We start from the raw sequence: 27,661 nt of genomic DNA, 5'->3' as shown, positions 1-27,661 counted from the left end.
TGGAAATCGGAGGAGGAGGGAGCAGGGAGGGAAGGAGGGGGCGGAACTGAGGGAAACAGACGCTGGGGGAGGACAGGGGAGAGAGCAGGGTTGGGGGGGGGGAGGCCATAGGAAAACAAAAAACTAGCCCGTTGTTACGGGCTTAACGGCTAGTATACTATAAACCACTACAGGTTTTGTAAAGTTCACGTGTACCCATATAGTGTGTCTTCATGTGTCCCATCAGTAGCTTAACAACATTCAATCTCAGCAGCTTAGCCAGATTTCTTAAACCAAAGTCAATTGCCTCCCATATCTCTTAATTGTTCATTTTCACAATCAGGAGCGGGACTAAACACCGCTTCGCCTTTATTTGGAGGCAACGAACAATCCAACGGGAAATTCCTGCATAAGAAATTGTCCAGGTGTCCACAACAACTTGCCAATAGCAGTTGTATTGAGCCAGGTGCTACTGCTCCGTATTATCTGCACCTTGGTCAAATGCTCCACGGATCACCCTCACGGTTACAGGATCTCAACAAAACCGCCAAACCAAGCTGGTCAGTTGGAATAAATACCATTCCTCTATGCGAGACCTATTTCGGTTTTCCTTCTTCAGGAGGAACTGTTGTTTGAACCCTTCGAGAATAACATGTAAGCGGGGTGTCCTTAGCACCGCACAAGGGTGGTTGTATATTTTTGTACTCTGATACAAAGCATTATTTCCCGTGTTTATAGATAGTTAAGCACTGACAGGATCACTGTGTGTGTGTGTGTGTGGTCAGCAGAGTCTCTCCTCTGTCCCAAGCGGTGGGCTCCTTTAATGCACAGCAGACCCGCATCCTTGCAAGAGAATTTATCAGCCAAGATACTAAAAAAGAGCAGCAGTCGCAATCCAGTATGGTCTTGGGTAAACCCACCAGCCTGAGGTTGTTGCAGTAAGAGCAGTTTTCTTTATCATCTAGTTTATCTTCAAGCTCTCGTGGGCAGTCCGAACATCTGCGGTCTGGACAACAGCACCTCATGAACGCTCTCCTTCACCGCTCCCACCTGTTCTTCCACCGCTTGAAGATCTGCGGAGATTGAGGTGAACCTTTCCTCCATGCTATCAAACTAGTTAAGGATCAGCAAAGCTGCTTCCCCAGTGTGTGCTCTATTGCTGTATGCACCTCGGCCATAATCTCTACAATCCACTCCGAGCTGGGAGAGGGAGTTGCGGGTCTGCCCGCCATCTTAGTTTTGCTCATGCGGCCCTTCTCCTGGTCCTTTTAAACTGATTTGGTCACCATGCTCAGGAGTATAACACTGATCTAAGCTTGCAGGGCTATTCGCGCAGCGATCTTGGATGGGCTGAGAAGACTGAGGTTTGCTGAGTGCAGTTACATGCAGGTTAGTTGAGGGAAGCTGGGAGCAGCAAAAACTGAGGAGCCCTTTTACAAAGGCGTGCTGAAAAATGGCCTGTGGTAGTGTACACGTGTGTTTTGGGCACGTGAAGAAGAATTTTTCAGCACACCTGTAAAAAAAATGCCTTTTTAAAATGTTTGCCAAAAATGGACGTGAGGCAAAATGAAAATTGCCGTGCATCCATTTTGGGTCATTTTGGCCATTGACCTAGTGGTAACTGGGCGATAATAACCTAAGCGCATCAAAAGCCACTTGGCGTGTGTCCAATACGCATTTCCGAAAATACATTTTTCAGATGCGTGTATTGGATGTGCGCCAAAAATGAAATAACTGCAAGAGCCACATGGTAGCCGGGTACTAACTCCATTTTGGCGTGTGTTGGGCACTCGTATACGCGGCTTAGTAAAAGGGCCCTTGAGTGCCTTACTTCTCCATGACTCAACCAGAAGTGGACATTCCTTCCTTTAAGTATGTGAGGCTTGAAGCTAACTGCTCAGTAATGCTTCAGACTGCAGGTGCAGGTATTTGGAATACTTTGCCTGTAAGCTTAGGTGTGATAATTTCGATCCTTCAGTGTAAGAAACAGTTAAAGTCATTTCTTTTTGCTCAGGCTTTTTCAGTCTGAGTAGTTTACTTACGGCTGCAAGACATGTGTTGGTGAAGATGAGTTCATTTAGTAATTCTTTGTTGTAGTTGTGTGTATGCTATGTTTTTTTGTGTCTTTCACTGTGTATGTTCCAGATGTACACTGCCTAGGACAACTGGATAGTGACAGTTTAGAAATGTATGTATAAATAAAATATAAAACCGCTCCTAGCTTCTACCTCCTCCTGTAACAGACCAGAATGTCCGGCTTGTCAGATAGTGGTGAGGATAGACAAAAGCTGAAAATCTAATAGACAGATACCCCCTGCTAGATTACCAGCTCGCTACCCTACACAAATTTGCAATATTGTTTTATAATTTGGCTATTTCATATTTGATTCTGAAGTCTGCTAGATTAATCTGTGGCCATGCAAGCTCTAGATGGCAATGTGAATAAAAGTTTGCAAGATGATGTGACTGTAATCAATATTTTTATTTATCAAAAACTGTAGGAACACAATAGCTGGATAAACTAAAAATACAGCATGCTTTGCTTTAACAAAGTTATTTTTTATATTTAGTATTTTAACAATAGGTGTCCTTGAATCAGTTGGTAGAGAGAAGAGTGCAAATCAGACCCTATAGTACGGAGCAACCAGCAATCTAGTACACCGAAACTGTACTAGTGACTTTAATGAATTCATTTAAACAGACAATCGCAACTGGCAATAACATACTCCTCCTACAATTCGACATGTCCAGTGCTTTCGACATGGTCGACCACGGAATACTACTAAATATCCTTGAATACTTCGGAATTGGAGGTCACGTTCTCAACTGGTTTAGAGGATTCCTGACCACAAGATCATACCAAGTAATGGTGAAAGAGGATATTTCAGCCCCATGGACACCTGAATGCGGAGTCTCCCAAGGATCCCCCCTCTCACCTACCCTCTTCAATCTAATGATGATACCCTTAGCCAAGATGCTAACCAACCTCAACCCCTAAATATATGCAGACGATGGTACGATATATATCCCATTCAAACACGATGTAAAAGAAATCACCAACGAAATCAATCAACGCCTCCAAATCATGCACTCCTGGGCTGATGCATTCCGACTATAACTCAATGCAGAAAAAACACAGTGCCTCATCCTTACCTCACAATATAACAGAAACAAATTCACCACCATAACCACACCAAACCTCTCTCTTCCAATCTCAAATAGCCTGAAAATACTGGGAGTTACCATTGATCGTAATCTCACACTCAAAACCCACGTGAAGAACACAACGAAAAAAATGTTTCATTCCATGTGGAAGCTCAAACGAGTAAAACCTTTCTTCCCAAGATCAATCTTCCGTAAACTGGTTCAGTTAATGGTGCTAAGTCACGTGGACTACTGCAATGCACTTTATGTGGGATGCAAAGAACAGACTATCAAGAAACTTCAAACAGCCCAGAATACAGCGGCCAGACTCATATTTGGCAAAACAAAATATGAAAGCGCGAAACCCCTAAGAAAAAGTTTACTGGCTCCCACTTAAAGAACGTACCGCGTTCAAGATCTGCACAGTTGTTCACAAAATTATCCATGGAAATGCCCCGAGCAACATGATGGACCTCGTGGACCTGCCTCCCAGAAATTCAAAACGATCAGCCAGCAAATTCCTTAATCTACGCTTCCCTAAATGCAAAGGATTAAAATACAAACTAACACATGCAACCAGGTTCTCCTACATGAGCACGCAACTATGGAATGCACTTCCAAAGGACTTGAAAGAGATCAACGAAATAACTAGCTTTCGTATATCACTGAAAACTTCTCTCTTCAACAAGGCCTACAACGAGAATCCATAACTCATCATAACACTTCGTCACCTCACCCTATCCTGATTCACCTTTCTATCACTTCGCTCAGCTCGCTGCTTTTTAGGATCTTGTTATTACACCAATTGTATCTGCCTCCTGGTATAACAGGGCTTTGTAAGCCACAATGAGCCTGCAAATAGGTGGGAAAATGTGGGATACAAATGCAATAAATAAAATAAATCTTCTTCCCCGTGAGACCACCCTTTCCAAGACGGAGTCATGCACGATTCTTGTGATAGGGACCATAACAGAAGCCGTGAGGCAGAGGGGGTGTGGCCTGCACTGAGCAGCAGCTACAACTCTAGTCACCTTTAGGGCAGATCTTTCATCTGGCCTCATTTCTATGTACGTCTCTCCAGCAGCACAGAAAATGTCCCGAACCTTTTCCACAGAGACATTTTCTTTCTTTGGTTACTGCCAGTGTTGCCACCCTTGTACCAAATCTGCCAGGCTCTCAAGGACTCTGATGATCCCATCTTACTCGAAATGGGCGGGGCTTTAGTGCACGCCCATTACTCATACATCCCGCCCCTATCTTCTGAGCGGAGAAAACGACCATCTCGGGTCACGTGGTACGTAGACGGCCTGACAGATAGGAGGGGAGAAGGCGGGATCTATGGGGAAGAAGGGGCGGAGTCTCGTCATCATACGGAACCACGAGGGAAGGAGGAGCTGGAGTGCGTAGTGGCGCACGGTGCAATCTAACCTCCTTGCTGGAAAGCTGGTGGTGGTGGCGGAAGTGGCGTCACCCGGAGGCGGAGGGGCCCTAGAAGACAGTGTGTGGAGCTGCGCGGGTCGTAGTATAGGCACTGTAGGCAGGCCGCGCCGCTGCCTTGCTCACGCCATGGCGGCCGGTGCCGCGGGCGGCGGGGCGCCCTCCGAGAAGGGGCCCTGGGTGCTGATCAGGCCCTCGGTGACGGAGCTGGTGCGGGAGGTGCGCAGCAACATCCTGTGCACGGTGACGGGCTGCGGCAAGGTGCTGCCCAATCCCCCGGCCCTCAACATGCATCTGGTGAAGGCTCACGGCGTCCAGGTGCGGAGCGCGTGACATTGTGCTGCGTGCGCAGGTGTCTGCACTGCAGGAAAGCTCGCGGGGTGGAGGTCGAAGGTGGGGATAGGGGTCTGTAAGTGGTGGAGATTCTTGCAGAGATATAAGTAGCAAGGCTCCGGCAGGTGTAGGTGAGCAGTAGGGTTGAGGTCAGGTAGAGTAGACCTCTGCAAGCAGCAATGTTTGGTAGGGTAGAGGTGGAGGCTGGGTATGGGCGACTGTAAACAGTAAGAATTGGTAGGGTGGAGATGCTTGCAGGGTATAGGGACATGTAAGTAGTAAGGCTCGGCAGGGTGACACTTGACAGGTCCAGATGAGTGGTAAGATTCAACAGGGTGTAGGTTCAGGGGTGTGCTGGTAAATTTTTAACAACTGGCTCTCTCTCTCCGGGCATAGCCGGCCCTGAAAATTTTTTTTTGGTGGGGGGGAATACATGCCTCTCTCTCCCCTCCCTTGTGCAGGCACGCTAGGCATACCTTTGCCGAGCTCCACCAGCCAATAAATGGACTGCCACCATTCTCTGCTGCTTGGTTCTGGTTCTGAGCATGAAAAGTCCCAGCCTGATGCTTAGAGTCAGAAACAAGGAGCAGCAGCAGTCTATTTACTTGGCTAGTGGGGCCAGCATCACTGCCAGCAAAGTAAAAGAGAATTCAGGAGGGGGCCCAAGCCCACATTTTGGGAGTCAGTTGTTAAAGTAGCCATGGGGAGGCCTACTTTAACAACCGGCTCCCAAAATTCTTAAAAACTTAACAAACGGCTCTCGCGAGCCTGTGAGAGCCCGCTCCAGCACACCACTGTGAAGGTTGAAGTCAGGTGTAGACATTTGTAAGCAGTAACGCTCGACAGGAGGTGGAGGCTAGTTATGGGCACCAGTAAGCAGTAAGGCTCAGTATAGCAGAGGTTGTTCCAGGGTATAGGCAGATATGGTTAGTGCAGTGGGCTATGATCCTGGCAACCTGGGTTTGATGCCCAGTGCAGCTCCCTGTGACCTTGGACAAGTCACTTAACCTTCCATTTCTCCACGTACAAAAAACTTAGGGGGTCTATCGAGCAGGGACTGTCTCTCCATGTTCAAGTGTGAAGCGCTGCGTACGTCCGGTAGCGCTATAGAAATAAGTAGTAATGGTAGTCTTTTACTAAGCTGCGGTAGCATTTTTAGCTCAAGGTAAAAATCAGCTGATAGTAAACACAGAGCTCATTATATTCCTATGGGCATTTCAGCATTTACCGCCTGTTGATTTCTACTGCCAGCCAAAAATACTAACAGGGCTTAGTAAAAAAGAACCCTCAGATTGTGAGCGCCTAGTACCTGCATATAATGTGTGCAGCACTGCATATGTCTAGTAGCGCTATAGAAATGATTAGTAGTAGGATGTAAGTGGGAAGATGTGGCAGGGTAGAAGGTTGAAGCCAGATGTAGAACTCTGTAAGTTGTAAGACTTAGCATGATATAGGTTGAGGCTTGTTTCAGGGTATAGGCATCTGTACGCAGTATGCCTTTGCAGGGTTGAGGTAGTCGGATATCTGTAAGTGGTAAGGCGGGGTGGAGGTTGAGGCCGGGCATTAGGCATCTCAGTAAGTGTAGGGCTCAGGATGTAGTTTTAGCTGCATCAGGTCTTGGAACACACATAACCAGTTGATTCTTGGGCTTCCATAATGAATATGTATGAAAGAAATTTGCTTGCACAGTCTCATCAGTATATGTAATTCATGCATGCTCATTCTGGCAAGGCTTAAACCAGATTGAGTGTACCCTGAGGGACTGGATTGAGAAACACGGACTTGGAAAATGAAGCGTGGAAAACTTAGTTGTGATCCTGTGTTCTACACAATATGGCACTGCAGATTGCAATTGAGTAGTGAATATTAGCATAAGTCTGATGGTCCTGAATTCGGAGGCTCAAGGCTAAGCTGTATTAGCATCTTGATCTCACTACATTCTTCATTCTGCAGTGTCTTGTTTGCAGTTGTTATTTATTTTAAATCTTTATAATGCTGGATTGGAAAAGTTTCTAAGGCATCTTTAACAGGCATGATCCTGAAAACGTTTTCTTAGAGAGGTCCCATGTACCATGTTTGCTAATTCATATGTTACTACTACTTCTTATAGTTTCTATAGCGCTACTAGACGTACACTGAACATGAAAAGACAGTCCCTGCTTGTCAGAGCTTACAGTCTAGTTAGGACAGACAAACAGGACAAATATAACTAAGGAGGGAATGATAAAACATGGGTACAGAACGAGTGAGTAAGGGTTAGGAGTTAAAAGCTGCATCTTAACATGCAGATATCCCTGAATTGATAATTTTTTTTTTTTTAATAAAGCTAAAAATAACCTGGCAGAATGAAAATCATAGTTTCATAAGATACTATGAAACATAGTTTGAAGTACATCAGCTTCAGTGAACTTATGCATTTGTATAGCATATTCTGATTTAGCCTCAGTGTGGGTTGTGCTCACTGTTTTCATTTAAACTCTCATGTCTGTGGTGACTCATGGAGAGAATCTCATTCCTACACTAGTGACTCAAGGCTCTGATAAATTGGTAGTTACAGGTAAGCGAATCTAGGTGCGTTCTATATAGAATAAATATCAATCTCTTTCTTGACCACTGTAGGTAGTTTTGAGAAAATAAACTTTTGGTTTAGTGCCAGGCAAGCGGGTGGTAACCAGATGCCATCCAGTTGAGAGATAAAAAGAAGCATGCCTTGGTAAAGCTGTAAGCTGTGGGGGAGGCTAGACTGAAAGCAGCAGGCTAGCACTCCCTAGAAACCAACCATTTGAGTACTGACAGGTTGTAGGTGGCTTTGTAGCATCCAACAAGGCCTCGAGGATTTAGGCAGCCAAGAGAGTAATTTTAGAAAGACTTTTTACATCTAAAACTCAGCCATATACATGTATAAAAATACACATGGGGAGCAATTCCATATATACCTTCATTTAGATTTTTAGGGATATTTCTGGGTTTTGCTTTGACCTTCACCCCTCAAATATCTCAAGTTGTAAAATCTGGCTTTTTCTTTCTTCTTCATCTAAGAGCAGGCTGTAACATTTTGGATTTACCCTCACTGTGTTCTCTGTATTATGCTTACATAAATTCTCACTATGGCTACTGTAATTCTATCTATGCAGGTGTCACAAGGGCTAATCTCAAATGTCTCCAAACATTACAGAATACCGCAGCATGCCCTATATCTAATGCCAAACAGTATGATCGTATTTCTCCTCTATTACAGCGCTTGCATTGAGAATCGGATCAAATACAAAATTTTTACAATGACATAAAATTCTGCACACAGCCATTCCTTCCTACCTAGCAGCCCATATTGTCCCTTATACACCTTCTCATATGCTTTGCTCCCTATTCGATGAGAATCGATGTGCTCGGCTGCTTTTTTTCTTTCTTACCCTGGTCCTCTGAAACTCTTTCCCTCAGCATCCGAGGCTTGCAGATTCATATGAATACTATTGAAAACTTTTTTTTTCAATTTGGCTTTTGGACAATAAATGATCTTCAGTTCGGCTTAAGAGTTATTTAGTTTATCTGACCAATCTTTTGCAACAGGAACAGGAAAAGGCACTTGCTAATTTATATTGATAAATATAGCTGAATCTGGATTTTAGATAAATGTTTGTGATTGGTTTGAGTCTGGTGAATGTTTGTGCTAGTGATGGCTGGTCTTGAGTACCTGAGCTTTATCGAATAACTAGTAAAAAAAGGCATGTTTTGTAAACAAATGAAATGGGCGCTAGCAAGGCTATAGAGAGAGTGAGAGTGTGTATATGTATGTGTGTCTGTGTGTGACACAGAGAAAGTGTGTGTGTGTGTCTCTGTGTGAAAGAGAGTGTGCACAGGTAGGGTGAAAATGAAGAGACAGCAGTGAAATTTTACATAGGACAGCTGAACCATTTGAGGTGTGTTTGTGTGTCTGTGTGAGAGAGTGTGTATATGTGTGTGGGTGCATGTGTGTGAGAGATAGAGACAGTATAAGTGTGTGTGTGTGTGTGCGTCTGTGTGAAAGAGAGTGTGAAATGGTAGGGTCAAAATGAAGAGACAGCATTATAATTGTACATAGCACAGCACAAACATTTGAGGCAGTTCTTGCCTTATCTCCCCTACCACCCCCTCCATACCCAACGATTCGTTCCTTGTCTTCCATCCCCTCTGTGTCCCGTATGTGTGAGAGAGAGGTGCTAGCAGTCCCTGTGATAGTGGCAGGTCAGTTGCTCATTATAGCCAGTTAAGAGTGAGAGTGTGTGTGTATGTGCTGTTTTTTTTCCTTCCTTCCTATGCCCTCCATGTCCGTTGTTTGTGTGGAGAGCAGAGATCTATATGGTTGTTTTAGCGTTGCTGTTGACGTCGCATAGCAGCTGTGTGCTGCTGGTTTGCATTGTTCCGTGATGTGTCTTATGTCACGTTCCGTCGCTTAGTAATGGGTTTGCGATGCGATTGGTTGAGTGTCATTGGTCCGCCCTCGACGTCATGACGTTTGACTTGGGGGGCGAGGCCAACACTCATGGGCGAATTCCGGGTTTCACCACCATGCATTTAGAACGTTGGGACTTGTGGAGGCTTCAGAACGTTGGAGGTGCGTTTTATATAGAGAGATGGCGTTCTTTTGTTTTTATGTTCTGATTGTTTTAATTGTGTACTGTAAACCGTTTTGCTTTGATTACAAGAGAAATAGTATATCAAGTGAAATAAAAAAATACCTTAATACCTCTATAAAGTAGACATTCTCAGGTGCTGAGTCAGTCACATTTTGGGGTTTGCACATGTCTTTGCAAAGTGCATAACCTAGCAGACATACTTGTGAATATTTATGCCTGGTCTGGAGCAGGCAGAAATATCCAGGCATGTTTGCTGATAATGATACGTATATAAGTTGCAGTTTCGGAATGGAAAGTTCAGTTTCTCAAATTTCCACTTTCTATTCATGTGCCAACTGCTTGTGACCAATTCTAAAATCGCCATGTAAACATTTAAGCAACAGCCTGCCTGGTTTTAGTAGCTGTTGAGATTATCACAACAAATAGTGGTAAAACATTAAGGTGGGGGAAGGAGGATACTGGTGATTAAGGTGAGTATGGGATTTGGTATGCTAATCTGCCAGGATGGTAGAGAACCAGTGAGAAAGATGGATAATAACATGAGCTTCAAGGAGCACAGGGAAACTGGACGACTTACAACAGCCTCATTAATCTTCGTGGCTGTGGGAATTATTACAGTGATGTGGAAAAGATTTAACACCCCTCTCGATTTCCCCTATTATTGCATATATGTCACACTGAATCGTTTCTGATCTTTAAAGAAAATGTAATATTAGACAAAGGGGAACTGAGTAAACACAGCACAGTTTTTAATTATAACTTTATTTAAGGAACAAAGTTATCCAACACCCATGTAAAAAAAATAACTAGTTAACCAGTTGCCCAAATTTATTTAAATCTGTTTATTGGAAAAATAACAGGACAAATACAAACAAACATATTAACACAAACTGAACAGAAAGCTTGGTTTCTTGTAGCACCATGTCAGATCAAACCAAATAAAGTCAATCCATTTATCAGGCCTTCTAATTCCATCTCCCCTAAATCCTATTCCCCCACTCCCCAAAACCACAAAGATATACAGCAAACTAAGTAGAAGTAAGAAAACTTCCATGAACTCTAATAACTTCTGCTAGGTGTGATTCAGAATCAAACTCCTTGCTGTCTGTGTGAGAGATTGTAAATATGGATCCCACACAGACAGATAATTGTGCTCTTTTTGCTGAAAATGCGGCATCCCTCACCTCCCAGAATGCCAGAAGATGAACCCCCGGCCTGCCAGTTCCAAACAGATGGAGGGTCTGGGGAAAACCAGGAACCCAGGAGGCATTTTTCCCTACTACAATAAACTTTCGAATAAGTGTCTTCTGTGGTCCGCCCATGTCTCCTAGTCATGAATAATGAATAATGAATTTTGTCAGAAAAATAAAAAGCTAAATCTTCTGATGTTTAAGAACTGTGATATTTACTACTACTACTTAACATTTCTAGAGCGCTACTAGGGTTACGCAGCACTGTACAGTTTTACAAGGAAGGACAGTCCCTGCTCAAAGGAGAACATACATATTTAGAAGAACATACATCAGAGGTCAAGCTCTTAAAAACCCCAGAAAGTTTTTTTTGGTCAGAATGAATAAGTCGAATTTGGTTCGCATAATATTGTTTCTTAGCCAAGCACATAGCCGACTTATATTGTCTAATAGAATCTTTCCACTGAAGTTTTTTTTTTTTATCAGGCTCCTTTGATTGTCTCCAATGATGTTTAAAATGTCAGTACGCTCCCTTCAAATTACATAGTTCTGATGTATACCTTGGTGTGTGCTCTTTATTTAGATTAGTTTTCATGGTTATGGGAGTTAGGTCATTATAACAGTTAAATAGCCTGTAATCCAGTTGTCCAATGAAGTAAAAGATTAGCTTCTGTTATATGTAATGATGGACCTACTGAATTCCAAAAAATTCCCCTTTTTTAAATTAATTTAGTATGAGATTGGGGCATTAAAGACAAGCCCCCTGATAGGCAGCTGGCAGCGCTGTTGACGTCAGCTGCCGGCATTGAACCTGGATATTCAATGCAAGACCATATTGGTTGCCAGCATTGAATATATGTTTGTTTTTTTTAAAGCCGAATAGCTAATGCCTGGTTAACTTGATATTCAGAGCTAACCGGAAATCTTGCCTCACCAATCTATTATGTTTCTTTGAAGGGGTGAACAAACGTGGATAAAGGTGAGCAGGTCGATATTGTGTATCTGGATTTTCGAAAGACATTTGACAAAGTAACTCATTAAAGACTCCAGAGGAGTCATGGTAACATAGTAGATGACGGCAGAAAAAGACCTGCACGGTCCATCCAGTCTGCCCAACAAGATAACTCATATTTGCTGCTTTTTGTGTATACCCTACTTTGATTTGTACCTGTGCTCTTCAGGGCACAGACCGTATAAGTCTGCCCAGCACTATCCCCGCCTCCCAACCACCAGCCCCTCCTCCCAACCATCGGCTCTGGCACAGACCGTATAAGTCTGCCCAGCACTATCCTCACCTCCCAACCACCAGCCCTGCCTCCCAACCACCGGCTCTGGCACAGACCATACAAGTCTGTCCAGCACTATCCCTGCCTCCCAACCACCAGTCCCGCTGCCCACCACCGGTTCTGGCACAGACCGTATAAGCCTGCCCAAGAGGTAGTGTTCTTTTGTGGATTAAAAACTGGTTAAAAGATAGAAAACAGAGAAAAGGTTAAATGGTCAGTATTCTCAATGGAGAAGGGTAGATAGTGGGGTTCCCCAGGGGTCTGTGCTGGGACCGCTGCTTTTTAACGTATTTGTAAATGATCTAAAGATGGGAGTAACTAATGAGGTAATTAAATTTGCTGATGACACAAAGTTATTCAAAGTTGTTAAATCGCAAGAGGATTATGAAAAATTACAAGAGGATCTTATGAGACTGAGAGACTGGGCATCCAAATGGCAGATGACTTTTAATTTGAGCAAGTGCAAAGTGATGCATGTGGGAAAGAGGAACCTGAACTTATAGCTACGTGATGCAAGGTTCCACATTAGAAGTCACCGACCAGAAAAGGGATCTTGGTGTCATTGTTGATGATATGTTGAAACCCTCTGCTCAGTGTGCAGTGGCAGCTAAGAAAGCAAATAGAATATTAAGTATTATTAGGAAAGGAATGAAAAACAAAAATGAGGATATTATAATGCCTTTGTATTTCTCCATGGTGCGACCGCATCTTGAATACTGTGTGCAATTCTGGTCACCGTATCTCAAAAAAGATATAGTGGAATGAGAAAATGTACAGAGAAGGGCGACAAAAACGATAAAGGGGATGGGACTACTTCCCTGTGAGGAAAGGCTAAAGCAGCTAGGGCTCTTCAGCTTAGAGAAAAGGCGGCTGAGGGGAGATATGATAGAGGTCTATAAAATAATGAGTGGAGTGGGTAGACATGAATCACTTGTTTACTCTTTCCAAAAATACTAGGACTAGGAGGCACACAATGAAGCTACAAAAGTAGTACATTTAAAACAAATAGGAGAAAATATTTTTTCACTCAACGTGTAATTAAACTCTGGAATTCGTTGCCAGAGAATGTGGTAAAAGCAGTTAGCGGGTTTAAAAGAAGGTTTGGATAATTTCCTAAAAGAAAAGTCCATAAGCCATTATTTAGATGGACTTGGGGAAAATCCACTGTTTATTTCTACCATAAGCAGCATAAAATGTATTGTACTGTTTTGGGATCATTCCAGGTACTTGTATCCTGGATTGGCCACTGCTGGAAACAGGCTGCTGAGCTTGATGGACCTTCGGTCTGTCCCGGTATGGCAGTGCTTATGTTCTTATAGAAACACAGATGTTGCAAGAAGAGGGTCCTTTTCAACCAGCTGTGGTCGTCTTCTGCTCTGCCTTTCAATCTGGCCTATGCAAGCTTGAACTGTGCTACTGTTGTGTCTCTCAGAGTCTCCTGCTGCCAGTCAGTTCCAGGTGTCTACCGCAGTCTCAGTGGAAAAGTATTCTCTCATTCTTTTGCAGTTCCCCTCCGTTCAGTTTCATATGATGACGCTCTGTATTTAACTTTAACTTCTCCACCTCGCGCCTGGAATAGAGTTCCCGAGCCTGTACGTCTAGCCCCGTCTTTGGCCGTTTTCAAGTCCAAACTTAAAACCCACCTCTTTACCATTGCTTTTGACTCCTAACCATTACTCACTTGCCCTGTCCTTTATCCTCACCTCTTTATTCCCTTACCCTTAATTGTTCTGTCTGTTTACCTGTCTTATCTAGATTGTAAGCTCTTTGAGCAGGGACTGTCTTTTGTGTATGGTGTACAGCACTGCGTATGCCTTGTAGCGCTATAGAAATGATAAGTAGTAGTAAGTAATAGTAGTCTGAGTACCAACTGAAGTATTTATTGGAGAGAGGTTTTTTTGTATCAATAAATTTTTATTGAAAAATTATATAACAGAACTATCAGAATAAAGCACACCACAACATCAAAAACCACTGAACCCACCCTGCCTCCCTCCCCCCAGTAAAACACCACAATCCCCCTTCATTAATGTATCATCATCCCTCCCATACAATCCCCCTGTTGGAGAGATTTTTATTTTTTTCCTGATCCTTCTCTGACATTGGGGACTATAAGGCTCATTTTGTCTGGCCAGTTGGAGTGGAGGAGTGGCCTAGTGGTTAGGGTGGTGGACTTTGGTCCTGGGGAACTGAGGATCTGAGTTCGATTCCCACTTCAGGCACAGGCAGCTCCTTGTGACTCTGGGCAAGTCACTTAACCCTCCATTGCCCCATGTAAGCCGCATTGAGCCTACCATGAGTGGGAAAGCGCGGGGTACAAATGTTAAAAAAAAAAAAAAAAATTTGTTTGCACGAGAGGCTGTATGTGCCCGAGAACCTATATTTTTGTGCTTAGAACATCTTGAATCTGTTTCTGAGGATGAAGCTTGGTTTTAGAGCGCACTGGAGTAAATTGTAACATTTGTATTGAAGTTAATTGTACCTCTTTTGTTTTGCAGCATGGAACAGTCAATCCAACGGTTAAAAAGAATTTGAAAACAGCACAAAAGCTGTACTGCTGTCCCATAGAAGGGTGTCCTAGAGGACCAAACAGGCCGTTCTCTCAGTTTTCTCTTGTAAAACAGGTAAATATGGATTAACAGTTTTGCCACATGTCTGTTGATTAGTTTTCACAGTTATTTTTAGGGGAGGAAAGCAGAAGGGTGTTAACTTATTGGGGATTTTTTAACCGCCTTTATGAAGAGATTCATTATGAAGAGCTTTTGCATTAAACTTTAAACAATTTTTGTTAACGGCATAATAATAGTAAAATGACCACATATAAGCATAGATATAATTGAGGTAAAATTGGAGATGGGCAAATTGAATCCTAATAGAAATAACATGACACACTGTCATAAATAAAGACGTTAAAATGTTTTCTTCCTCTTTTTGGTTCTGTTCTAGTCTCTTGGTAATTATAGTAGCATCTTTTAGGAAGGGTATGTCCATCTATCTGACCTATCTGTCAGCATCTGTTTGCACATGTGCAAGTAAGCAGATTCATAGGGCTTCACTAAAGTTGCAAAGAGCAGGGCAGAGCAGTCAGCAAAAGCTGGCAGGAATCCCCAAATCCCTCGGCAAAGAGGGGCTGCAGCAACGAAGAGCCAGCAGGAATTCCTGGGTACCACTGATGAAGAGAGAGGAAAGGGGCATCAGCAGTGAAATGCTGGCTTGAGTCCCTGGGTTCTGCTGGTGAAGAAAGAGGGGGACAGTGGCAGCGCAGAGCTGATGGGAGTCCCTGGGTTCTGCTGGCAAAGAGTCAATGGCAGCATAGAGCTTGAAGGGTGATGATGGGCCAGGCTTCAGAGGAGGAGGTGGAGCATAAAAGAAGAGGAAAGGAGGAAAGAAGAGGGGCAGAGCATACAGGAAAGGGGGGGATCAGAAGAGAAAAGGAGGAGATGAAAGAGAGTGACAGAGGAGGGCAACAGTTTGCAAAGTAGGGTAGCAGGGGAGGGAGAGTGCTTCTCACTCACATCTCCTGCCATCCTGCTGAGACATGCTTTACCATGGTTGTTTCAACCAAGACACCCCCACCCCTGAAATCTGTCTTAGCCTACAAATGGAGGAAGGGATAAATGTGCTATTGTCATACTGTAAAGGTGCACTTTTTCTTTTGCATTTTGAAACCTTTTTGTTTGCAGTGGTGTATAGTGTGCCATTTTTGTGGCCATGGCCCCTGTCATCTCATCTGTAGCTCATGCTGTATTTGTACTTAGGGACAAATATTAATCGCTGCCCTGGTTTCTTTACATTCATAGAAGTGCAAGTGGCCAAACAGAAAGAACTTGTGACAATTTAGTGTTTAGGTTTCAAATGTCTTCAAGACTGAAATCAAGATTGGAAAAGGAAGAGAGGATCTTAATGATTTTTCTTTGTTTTAACTCTTAGTTCAGCGGTTCCTAAACTGTGTGCCAGGGTGCCCTGGGGTGCTACAGCAAAATCACAAGGGAGCCACAACATATTTTAAGACCCCTTCAAAATTGTGGCACCCATGGAATGGCTGGCGGGGATGCCCAAGCCCCACTAGCTGAAGCGATCTGCTGCTGGAGCCCCAAGCCCCATGCTGCCTGAGAAAGCTGGGTGTGTACTTCAGCTGTTGACACGGGCACTTCTGCACATGCTCAGTTCATGCTGAACTAAGCATGTATGAGAGTTTCGGTGTCAGCGTCAGAAGTATGCCCTCAACTTCCTCGGGCAGAATGGAGCTTTAGGCCTCCAGGCAGCGGACTGCTTCAGCTGGCGGGGCTTGGGAGTCCCCGCCAGCAACTGTAGGACTCCATGCTGCCATTGTTGTTGCCACCGGTGAGGATGGGGAAGACCTAAGAGGAAATGTGTGGCCTAGGGGTGCCGTGAAAAAATTACTTAAATACTAAGTGTGCTGTGAATTGAGAAAGTTTGGGAACCACTGTATTAGTTGAATTATCTAAACATCCCTCCTCTTGCTCCTTTTTTTCTTTTTTTGGACATGTTCCAGCATTTTATGAAAATGCACGCAGAAAAGAAGCATAAATGTGATAAATGCATGAACTCGTATAGCACCGAATGGGACCTGAAACGGCATGCAGGCTACTGTGGCAAGACCTTCCAGTGTACATGCGGTTGCCCTTACATTAGCAGAACAGCGTTACTGTCTCACATCTACAGAACGGGGCATGAAATCCCTGCGGAGCACAGGTAATAATGCTATCCAAAGAGCCCCTCTGTATTCTCTTAAAACATTGTGTAGTCCACCGCCTAGAGAGGTAGTGACCTCCATAGAAGGTTGACAGAAACTAAAGATCAGATGACCCACAATCAATTCTGTCTCCCCATAGAGCTGTCCTGTCAAAGGTGGGCTTAGTTAAAGGAAAAAAGTAGTTCCAAGTAATTCACCCCTTAAGGGTATTTTGCAGTCTGGAATGTTCAGGATTTTTCTATGTCTCCAAATGGATGGTGAACGGTTCATGCAGCTCTCCTTTTGGTGCTTGTTTGTCAGCTCCTGACCCCGTGGTTTCTGTGTTCAATTTCTGGCCTTAGGGTCAGATGCACTAAACCTTAACGACCCTCTAACAACCCTTTAACGAAGAAAATTCGTAACCGCTGCATGCATTAAAGGCCTTTTTCCAACGAAGCAAGCAGCTAACGAAAACGGAATACAAAAGAGTAACTAGCATTGTAATGTGGGCGATTCGGGATGCACTAACACTACCGACGATCACACCGAATCATTTACCACGACATATTAAACGTATGGTCAGAGCAGTCGTAAAGGCCTGAGCTGTCATCTCCCCGCTGCCCCCTACACCATAAAAATCAAAGCTGGCATCTTTAAACAGAAAGTGAGAAAAAAAAAATAAAAACACCACAAACACTGACTCCCTGCTTTCCCCTGCATAAAATATAAAAGCTTTCCAAACATCAAAAAAGGATCGGGAGGGGGCAAAGGAGCTTATCAGGAGCGTCCTGTATGGACTGCCTCCCCCCACCCCCTCCCGAGATCGCCGCTGTTCCCCGCTTCTGCCTTTTACTAAATTAAAAACTGAAAATAAAAATCTAAACTTTTGCAGCGCTGGACCCCCCTCCCTTCCTGTCTTGATCTTCTTTTCCCAACATTGCTCCGCCTCCCGCCATCCTCCGCCCCTTGCCCCGCCCCCATGAGTACGTCGCCGCCGTTCCCCCCCTCCAACGGACCCCCCCCCCTCCGCTTTACCAGCCTTTCAGCCCCTCTCACCTGTGTGTGAAGGCGCTGCACGGGATGAAACAACGGATCGTCGATCGCTTCTGCCTCCACCAACGTCTATCTCCTTCTTTCTGTGCCCGCCCTCCTCTGACATAGGAAACTTACGTCAGAGGAGGGCGGGCACAGAAAGAAGGAGATAGACGTCAGTGGAGGCAGAAGCGATCGACGATGACACTCTGTAGTGTTTTGTCCTTCTCCTCCCCCTACCCCAAATGCTTCCCTTCTCTGTGAGGTAGCTCAAGGGGTCAAGCGAGGCTAATAAACAACTTTGGTGTCTTTGAAGATCGACAGGTTTGACAAGTATACTAGTTTTTTTATTGTACTTTTAGCAGAGGTAATTGAGTTTTTGTTGCATTTAAGGTTCTGGAGTTTTCCTATTTCTCAGAATGCTCAACCATTATAGAACGTCTCGCTCTTTGTTCCTAAGCACTATCAGTAGCGGTTGTATCCCCTTTATTCTGCTGCATTGCTGTTCCTTTCTTTGCCTTTACTTGGCTCATTTTTTTTTCTGTTCAAGAAGTTTGAAACTGCTGTCTTGCTGTTTTATAGTGCTGAATTTGTATGGGAAGGTCTCTGCCCCAATATATATTTTTTCATCTAGCAGCTTTTGACGCTTCCTGCCCTTGGTGGTATAACTTTCGTTTTTATCTTGAATAAGTCTAATGCATTTTTTTTGTCTAGGCAGCCTCCTGTAATTCTTTTCAGCAGGTTCTGCAATTATCATGACTTTGTTGGGTATAATCCTCTGGAACATATTTAATGGGGGGGGGGGGGGGGGGGAAAGATTCTGCTTATCCATCTACAAGATTGGTTTGTTTCGTTGCTGGCTTCTCTGTTTAACGTTCCCGTGACCTGAGTAGGGCAGCAGAAGGATGGTGTTTACTTTGCTCATTTTGAGTACCTTCTTGCGATAGTGACAGGATGGTACCTATTTTTGAGGCTCTCTGGTATGGCTTGGGGGCTCTGTTCTCTCCTTTTTTTTGTGCCTCTTGCGCCTTATAAATTTCTCATTTCATGCAGCTGCCTGCATCAGCAAACTTCCAGCAACTTCCTGTACTGTTTGGTGGCTTCTGTGCCTATCTGGCTTTTAAATCACATTTCTGTGCTTTAGTTTTCCAGCAGCGTTTGCATGTGTCCAAAAATCGCCTCTCCAGCATTTCGGTATTTGCCCCTGTGAGGTTATTAGCAAGCCTTCTGGGACTGGATTTTCGATGTGGCCTCCTCTATTACATATTGATACCACTTTCCTTATGTCTCTCTCCATTTTAGCTGCAATTCGTGCACTGCAGTTTTGCAGAATATTCATTTCTGGTTTTTCAGCGATTTTCATGTGTGTGTGTGTTTTGTTTTGTTTTTTCTTGCAGCACTGCCTGGTCCTGATTTGATTGGTAAGAATTCTTCTACCGCTTTTAGCTCTCAATTCTTGTGCTTCAGTTTGGCGATGGCTTCTATTTAGTTCTTAGCAGTGCCTTCATGTCCTGCATGTTTCCAGCAGCTTTTGTTCTCTTGACCCAGAAGTTCCGGCTTGTATCTTGGCACTTCCTTTTTTAGCAGCGATCTTCCGTGCTATATGATGTCAGGGGCCTCCCTTCTGTACGTTAGATCCATTTTGTTACAGTGAGCAGCATTGAAATCATCTAGTCCTGCACATTTCCTGTGGTTTCTCATATTCATGTTTTCCTTAGCATTCTTGAGCTCCATGTTAGTGAAACCCATGCTGTGTAAGGCAATGTCTGTCTTACTGTCTTACATAATGGATATCCTGGGTTTTAGATAGTTCTTTGGTTTCTTAGAGGGTAACCATAAACTTTATACAGAAACCATTAATGTCAAGATAAAACAAGAATGTTAAAAAGAAGAAAAAGTAAATTTCAATATAAATTATGTGATTGTGCTCAGTTTTTTTGGTGTGTTACATAGACCGGGGTCTAGAAACGTATAACATCACCATTCCACCATCATCGCACACCCTACCTTCACTACCTTAATATTTCGATTATCAATCTTTGAACAAAATAAAAAAACTACTTAACATGAGTGGGGAGGGTGAGGCAGTATTCTTCCGGGCATTCACGTAGGTGTCCTCAAAGGACAGATAATGTTATTCGAATCCAATCCAATCCGGGTCAGTGTAATACTTTTAATTTTCAAAACCACCAATTATATCCGTGACTCTACCACCTGTAGGAATCGTTGTATTTTTTCAAAAAATTGTTCTTTAAATAATAACAACATAAATCCCAACTTCTAAAGATATATTCAATTGCATGAATGTATTAACTGCAGATACATAAATACATGCCTCACTTCAGTTATTGGAAAAGTAATGGAAGCGATGCTGAAGGAAAGGATAGTGAATTTCCTGGAAGCCAATAAGTTGCAAGATCCGAGACAACATGGTTCTACCAAAGGGAAATCGTGCCAAATGAATCTCATTGAATTCTTTGATTGGGTGACAGGAGAATTGAATCAGGCACGAGCTATGGACGTAATCTACTTAGATTTCAGCAAAGCTTTTGACACGGTTCCCCACTGGAGGCTCTTAAATAAACTGGATGGGCTGAAGATAGGACCCGAAGTGGTGAACTGGATTAGGAACTGGTTGACGGACAGACGCCAGAGGGTGGCATGTATTTATGTATCTGCAGTTAATACATTCATGCAATTGAATATATCTTTAGAAGTTGGGATTTATGTTGTTATTATTTAAAGAACAATTTTTTGAAAAAATACAACGATTCCTACAGGTGCACGCTGCACACATGATTAGTTCTTTTTTCTTTGGACTGGTGTAGTAGCTAGTGGAATAGCAACATTCCATGTAGAATCTCAAATAGTAGCAACAGTGGAGGAGTGGCCTAGCGGTTAGGGTGGTGGACTTTGGTCCTCTTGTTTCCCCCCTCCCCCATGCACACTGCCACCTCTTTCCATCCCATGCACCTACAGCTAACATGATCCCCTCTGCCACTCTCGCCCCCCCCCCCCCCCCCCCCAGCACATACCTAACAGCTACATGTCCCTCAGAGCCGGCCTATATCTTTCTCTTTTCCTTCCACAGCTAACACTTTTTCTTCCCCAGTACCCCATACGAGCAGCACCATTTTTCCCTCTAGCATAACTTCCCACCCCCCCCTTAGCCTCCTCCACTGGCATCATTTACCTACCTCTCCTCACAGGCAATTTTCAAGACATTCCCTCCATCTTTATCTGTTCTGCAGTGCACAGGAACTCTTCTTGGGCAGTCACAGGGAGCATTTTTGTCCGTATTGGCAGCTGGGGCAGGACCAGAGGCTTTGTGGGGACTTCAGCAGCAACGAGGAAGGAGCCTTTTCTGGCAGCGTTGCAGCTGGGGCAGGATTGGAGGCTATCTGGGGGCAGCAGTGAAGGAGACTTTTTGTCAGTTTTGCTAGCTGGGCAGGACCAGAGGTTATGTGAGGGTATCAATACCAGCAAGAAGGGAGTCTTTCTATCTGTGTCGGCACAAGAAGCAGCTATACAGTGGCAGATCAGTCTCGGTAGCAGGCTGCTCTGTGGCCCAAAGCACATGTAAAGCAACCTTTACGGGGCATGTATGGGAAGAGGGCAGAATCTTGAATGGCACACCGGTTGAGAAGTACTGTACTAACCTACTGTATTACCTAGCCCTTCACTAGAAAGTTTTTCTTTACGCAAAAAGTAGTTTTTGTCCTGTGATGCTTAGGCCTTCTTCTTAGCTATTTTGCTGCCTCTGCACTAATGTTATCATTATCAATATACATTCCTTACAAATCTAATCTGACAGAAATCACCAATGAAATCAAGAGCAGCTTGATCATCATGGACTCCTGGGCAAATGCATTTCAACTAAAGCTCAACAAAGAAAAAACACACTGTCTCGTTGTCTCATCCTAACACAGCGCGGACAACCCCACAATTATCAATACCCCAGATCACACCCTCCCTATCTCAGACAGCCTGAAAATCCTTGGTGTTATAATAGACCGCAACCTAACACTAGAGAAACAAGTAACATCCACAATGAAAATGTTTTACTCAATGTGGAAACTCAAACGCGTGAAACAATTCTTCCCGAGAGCAACATTTCGCAACCTGATACAATCAAAGGTACTAAGCCACATAGACTACTGCAATGGAATCTGTGCAGGATATAAAGAACAAACATTAAAGAAACTTCAGACTGCTCAGAACACGGCGGCTAGGCTTATCCTCGGAAAAACCCGATTTGATAGTGCTAAACCCCTCTGCGAAAAACTACACTGGCTCCCAATCAAAGAATGTATTGCTTTCAAAATCTGCACAATGGTTCACAAAATTATCAACGGTGAAGCCCCGGGATACATGACAGACCTGATTGACCTACCAAAATCATCACGAACGTACCTAAACCTGCACTACCCTAGTTGCAAAGGTCTCAAATACAAATCAACTTACGCATCCAATTTTTTCTACATAAGCACACAATTGTGGAACGCACTTCCAAAAGCCTTGAAAACTACGTACGACCACCTACACTCCCGAAGAACATTAAAAACTTATTTGTTTAAAAAGGCATACCCTACCAACCCAACATAAACTAGATCCTGCAATGCCTGTTAGATTCTATCTGTTAATGCTGTGGTACAAAGTTTTTAAAACGAAGTGGAAAAGACTATGGAGATTAGTTGATAAAATTTGCTTTTTATATTTTTATTTTGCCTAACACTAACCTACAATTCCTCCTTTAAATCCCAATCTTTAAGTTCCCAAAGCACAAAGCAAAATAGTGTTCACTTACCAGAGAAATGCTCTCTTCTCTCGGAACTTCTCAGAGGGAGGGCAGAAACAAACCAAGCTCTGTTGCTGTGTTCTTCCCTCCTCCCCCCCCCTCCAAAGCTTCCTAGTTGCTGATGCCATGTGTGACAAAATGCTATTAGGGCCATGTCCCTAGTGTCCCCTCCCCCCATTCTGCTGCTTAGATTACACTTAGGTAAATGACCATAAAATCAAATCTTAAGAGTTGCAATGGGAACACAAAGAGACTGTGTTGCCAGATGCACTCACATTCATAGATCTCTCTATATGTTGAATTTATTTTATAAAGGCAGTATATAACTTGTATTTGCCTTTATAAAATCCACCCCCCCCCCCCAATAGCTGCTACATAGTTACATCTGCTCCAAGTCAAGTGTTGCGTGCTATTAGAAATCAACCCTGTATTTTACAAAATACACGCGTAAGTGCCAGCTACCTTTTCATTCTGCCCATTCCCTTCCCCTGTGAATACCTACATAATATCAGAAGAAGTAAGCACTCTGTTTTCTGACACCCCCCCCCCCCCCCCCCCCGGTATTCAAAAGCATTTAACCATCCAGGATTGGCACCTGGCTGGTTAAATGCCTCATGACCAGCTATCCGGCAATCCTTGGCGGGGGATAGCCGGCTATCTCCTGTTGAATATTGCGGATAGCTGGTTATATTGGGCGATATATCCGTCTATCCGCTGATTTTCAGCCCCATTTTAGCGGTTATATTTAGCTATGTAAATACATGGGATATCTTTGGCCAGTTTGAACAGAGCTGGCTAAGTCTGAATATCGACTTAGCCGGTTATGTTCACACCAGCCAAAAATAAACTAGATATTCAATGCCAGTCACCGGAAACGGCCCGACGTTGAATATCTGGGTTTAGCACTGACTGTGGGAGTTAGCCCGGCTAATTCCTGCAGTCTGACGTTCCCTGAGTACCTAATTGTATGCACGCATATGCTGGGACAGTTTTATAAGTATCTCCTTTAAGCATATAAAACACTTCTGTGTGCTCAAGTCGCTTATCAAATTAGCCCCTATTGGAAAGTTGTTTAATAGTAATTTCAGTATCAAATCGTCCTTTTTATTTTTGTTTGATCCAGGGATCCACCTGTTAAGAAAAGGAAGATGGAAGAATCCGTGCAAAATACGCAGCATTCAGCTCAAGTGGTTGGATTATCTACTCATGAACTGTTCAGGAGCAAAAATGCTCAGGACCTGGAGTCGTCAGAGCTCACACCAGTGGCTGCAGTGGAAGGCTGTAGCAGTACTAACATCACTGAACAAATTCTTATCCAACCAAAACACAATCACAAGAAGTTGCTACCAAAGCCTAAAATGGCTTTGATCAAGCTTCCCGTCATGCAGTTTACCCACGTACCCATTATTGTGTCCGTCGCCGATTATTCTCTCAAGCCTATTGCAGTTACTGTTGATAATCCATGCTCCGTTGTGAACACTGTTCATGTACTTCCTCAAACTATAGGAACTCTTATGCCCTCGTTAGACACGGAGGCATTTGTGTTGAAGGACACCAAGCCCTCCGTAAAAACAGTAAACTCCAGTCCTGTAGATCTGTCTAACACGTGTGCACAAGTAAATGTGGATAAAGCTGTATGTGATAACACCTCGCAAGAGAACGTGTGCCACAAGAATAGAATCGCATCAGACGTACAGACTGATTTATCCTACATTTCACAGAACTTGGTACCAGAACTTTGGCCTAGCAGCGAGTCTCCAGTATCGTCCTGTTCTCAGACAGACCTCACGTTCAGTGCTCAGGTTTCATTACCCATCAGTGTTGAGACGCAGACTTGGCTGCCAGATTCCAAGGTGATGTCATCTATCGCTGCTCAGACGGACACTTTTGGCGATGCCTGTTGCCCGTTGTATGCCATCTCTAGGGAGACTCAGACCAATGAAACCCCAATGTTTACAGACCACCCAGTACAAGTGGACCAAGCTGTGATGTGTAGTGACATTTTTAGCAACATCCATCCGTCTTACACTGTGTCAACACAAACAAGCCTAGGAGAAAACACTCTCATTACTGAAAGCATGGACCAAAGATTGCTAGTTGGAAATGATGTTAAGGCATTAAATGAAGAGCCGTTGAAATCGGCGCCTTTTCTTGGGTTCAGTAGCCAGAACAGCATACTTCCACAGCAGACCATGACAGATAATCAGACTCAAACCATGGACCTGTTAAATGATCTGGCAAATATCTTATCGGCTAACTTGCCCAGCCAGGCGCTAGATAATCATGGTCTTTTGTCGGAGGCTAACGGTGGTGCAGAAGGACACCTGTCGGCAGTCTCAGCTCAAAGTACAGGCATTGATTTTGACATTGACGAGTTCCTCTCAGCCTCCAATATTCAGACTCAGACAGAAGAAACTGAGCTAGGCAGCATGAACTGTGAATCCCTAGACAATGAAACGCAAACAGACTCTTTATTTTCTGACAGTGTCACTCAGCCGTACAATTGTAGAGGGAATCCGAACTTCCTGGGTTTGGAGATGTTTGATACCCAGACTCAGACCGACTTGAATGTCTTGTTTGCAAACAGTGCTCCTCTGCCTCTCGGAAGTATTCTCAAACAGTCCAGCTTTTCCATGAGCACAGATTCCTCCGATACAGAAACTCAAACAGAAATGCCTTCCGCAACCCAAAGCAGTCCTAGCCATGGTTTGGAAAGCCAAGTTCAGCTTAATAGTGCTGAAACACAGACAATGGCTAGTGGGTTTGAAACGCTTGGAACCTTGTTTTTCACTAGCAACGAGACACAGACAGCTATGGATGACTTCCTGATGGCTGATTTAGCATGGAACACTATGGACTCTCAGTTCAGTTCTGTAGAGACACAGACATGTGACGAGCTGTTCTCTTTGTTTCAGACCTCTGACAGATTGGGCAGCTGAGCTTCATGGAATACCATAAGAGTCCCACAGAATGAATTCCAAGTGATTTGGGATTAAAATGCTCTTGGTAAAAGCAGTCAGACCAAATGCTCTGTGTCTTCATACGAGCCATGGCACTTTGGACTCTTTCACAGACAAGAGACAAACACCTATAACTTGCTTTAATGAAAGTAAACATTTTATAATAAGTGTTGAGCTATTGCAGAGGTCACTGATATTCACCTTAGAAAAAGAATGCATGTTTGTATATAGGGTTGATGTAAATGCTTGTTTTGGGGTGTTTTTTTGGGTTGAGTTTTTGGTTTGCTTAGGCGCCTTTTTTTTTTTTTTGTCATGGAGTATTTATTTTTTCATTGAGCTAAATTAATATATGAGTGACTGACGTTTACTTTGTTTTATCGACTTGAAGGGTTTGGGGCTTTGGAAAAACCATTCCTCTATGTTAAAAGAAACAATAGGAGACTCGTTTATGCAAGTAACGGCTGTGAAAAGTGAACCAATTTTAGCTTAATCCAGATGACTGATTCTTTTACGTGGTCTCCTGTTATAGTTCCATCCATCCAATACAACTGTGAGCCTGCACCAATGATTACAGACCAAAGTTTACACACCTTTTGTTCAACTTTTATTTCTAAGCGGTTCAGAGGCAACTATCTCGGCAACTGTATGCAAAAGCAGGGATTGGAAACTGAAGCTCCTCAGTGCTGACTTTGCAGTTAAAACGTCATTGTCATAGTAGTCATGTTTAAGCCTGTAGTGGAAATCTGCATGGCCTGAGTCCTGTGCTGTTCTATTGCTAGCTTAGTCGGTGCAGGACTTTTTTTTTTTAGTGCTGCTGTCTTGCCATTCACATGGCAGAAGTCTTGTAAATCTGTTACAGACCTCGTGAGTTCGGCTTCAGCCTTGAGGTTTTTTTTTTTTTAGGCAATCAGTATGAAGTAGAAAAGAATGCCTTATCTGGAGGTGGCGTCCATCTAGCTGTGACCTCGTTTCAGCGAGGAAGACCAGAAAATGAATTTTCCTCTTTGAGACCTGTCAAATATGATACTTGGTTTCTCTTGATCACGTCATTCTGTTTACAACTGTTGGGAATGCCCATTTTCTTCCTTATTTAATAGAGAACACATTTTATATTCTTTGTGAGAATAAGCTACTTCTGCTTTCTAAATGGAAAAAGCATTTAAAGAGTTGATGTGGCTGAAGGACATTTGTTTGCACTGTTGTCAAACTTAAAAAAAAAAATCCATTTGCAGAACACACATTGGGATCCTTTACAGGCCAGGATGCCTTTCTTTGGGCCAGCTTGACATTTACCCAGAAAGGATCTATGTAGATCATCTTTGGATAATTGTCAGATTAATAAAAAGTTATTGTACGACCAAAACACCTACTCAGTCTCGGATTTTAAGCTCTCTGTAGTCCAGAATGAGACTAAACAGACGGATGGTGCCTTTGCTATTCAGTGTTTAAAATGAAAGTGATTTGAAAAATCCAAGTAAGATGAATCACAATTGAGATTAAACTTTACAAAGAAGCTTGCCACCACCACCACCCTCAGTTGTGTGTGTGTGTGTGTTGGGGGAGGGAAGGGTTGTTTGAAACCATGTAAACATTTTGCAGTCAGACCATATTAACGTGTTAGAATGGTAGTTTCAAAGTTGTAACTTGAGTGTAAGAGTTGTGTGCAGTGGTTTAAGTAACCCTGGACAAATTGGATGTTTGAATGAATCCCTAACTAAACAAAAGCTGAAACCACTCTACATAGTACAAAATTAAACAACATCTTTCTGTAAACTTTAATGCTTAATTGCGGTGTACTGATGTTAACAGATTAAAATGAATATAGCAAGTGTAAAAGTTTGAACACACTTAGTTAGGATTTTGTAACACCTCCTTTGACAGAAGTAACAGCTTCTAAACATTTCCTGTAGTCAGCTAAGAGTTTCTTGCTTTTGGAAATTTTTTCTCATCTTCCTTACCAGAACTCCTCTAGTTCAGAAAGTATTCTTGGTCCCGTTGCATAGAGCACATGTTAGAGAGATCCCCACAGATTTTCAATAATCAAGTTTAGGGGTCTGTGAAGGCCATTTTTAATACCTTCATCTTTCTTTCAGCTTCAGTTTCTTTGCAAACTGTGTGATGTAAGGTTCTATGATATGTTGGTATTTAGTTGAATCCATTTTTCCTTCACTCATGCAATATTTTTTCTTCCAC

General features: G+C 43.3%; 1 protein-coding gene across 1 annotated transcript; it reads left to right on the top strand.

Annotated features, from left to right (window-relative positions):
* Window positions 1-4,631: 4,631 nt before the first annotated feature.
* On the top strand, window positions 4,632-26,281 carry LOC115459601 (ATM interactor-like). The gene is made up of 4 exons (XM_030189409.1): window positions 4,632-4,878; window positions 14,481-14,606; window positions 16,499-16,698; window positions 23,632-26,281. Exons 1-4 carry the CDS (start codon window positions 4,690-4,692, stop codon window positions 25,445-25,447), a joined length of 2,331 nt encoding a protein of 776 aa, XP_030045269.1. The 5' UTR covers window positions 4,632-4,689; the 3' UTR covers window positions 25,448-26,281.
* Window positions 26,282-27,661: the final 1,380 nt, after the last annotated feature.

Source organism: Microcaecilia unicolor, unplaced genomic scaffold (assembly GCF_901765095.1).
Source record: "Microcaecilia unicolor unplaced genomic scaffold, aMicUni1.1, whole genome shotgun sequence".
Taxonomy (NCBI): domain Eukaryota; kingdom Metazoa; phylum Chordata; class Amphibia; order Gymnophiona; family Siphonopidae; genus Microcaecilia; species Microcaecilia unicolor.
The sequence above is the reverse complement of the archived record's forward strand: the minus strand, read 5'-3'. Positions and strand labels throughout refer to the sequence as shown.

Excerpts from the sequence above, each read along its gene's own strand:
- LOC115459601 (XM_030189409.1), top strand. The coding sequence starts at position 4,690 with ATGGCGGCCGGTGCCGCGGGCGGCGGGGCGCCCTCCGAGAAGGGGCCC. Across the intron at positions 4,879-14,480 it reads TGAAGGCTCACGGCGTCCAG|CATGGAACAGTCAATCCAAC; the intron begins GTGCGGAGCGCG and ends TTTGTTTTGCAG. Across the intron at positions 16,699-23,631 it reads GAAATCCCTGCGGAGCACAG|GGATCCACCTGTTAAGAAAA; the intron begins GTAATAATGCTA and ends TGTTTGATCCAG.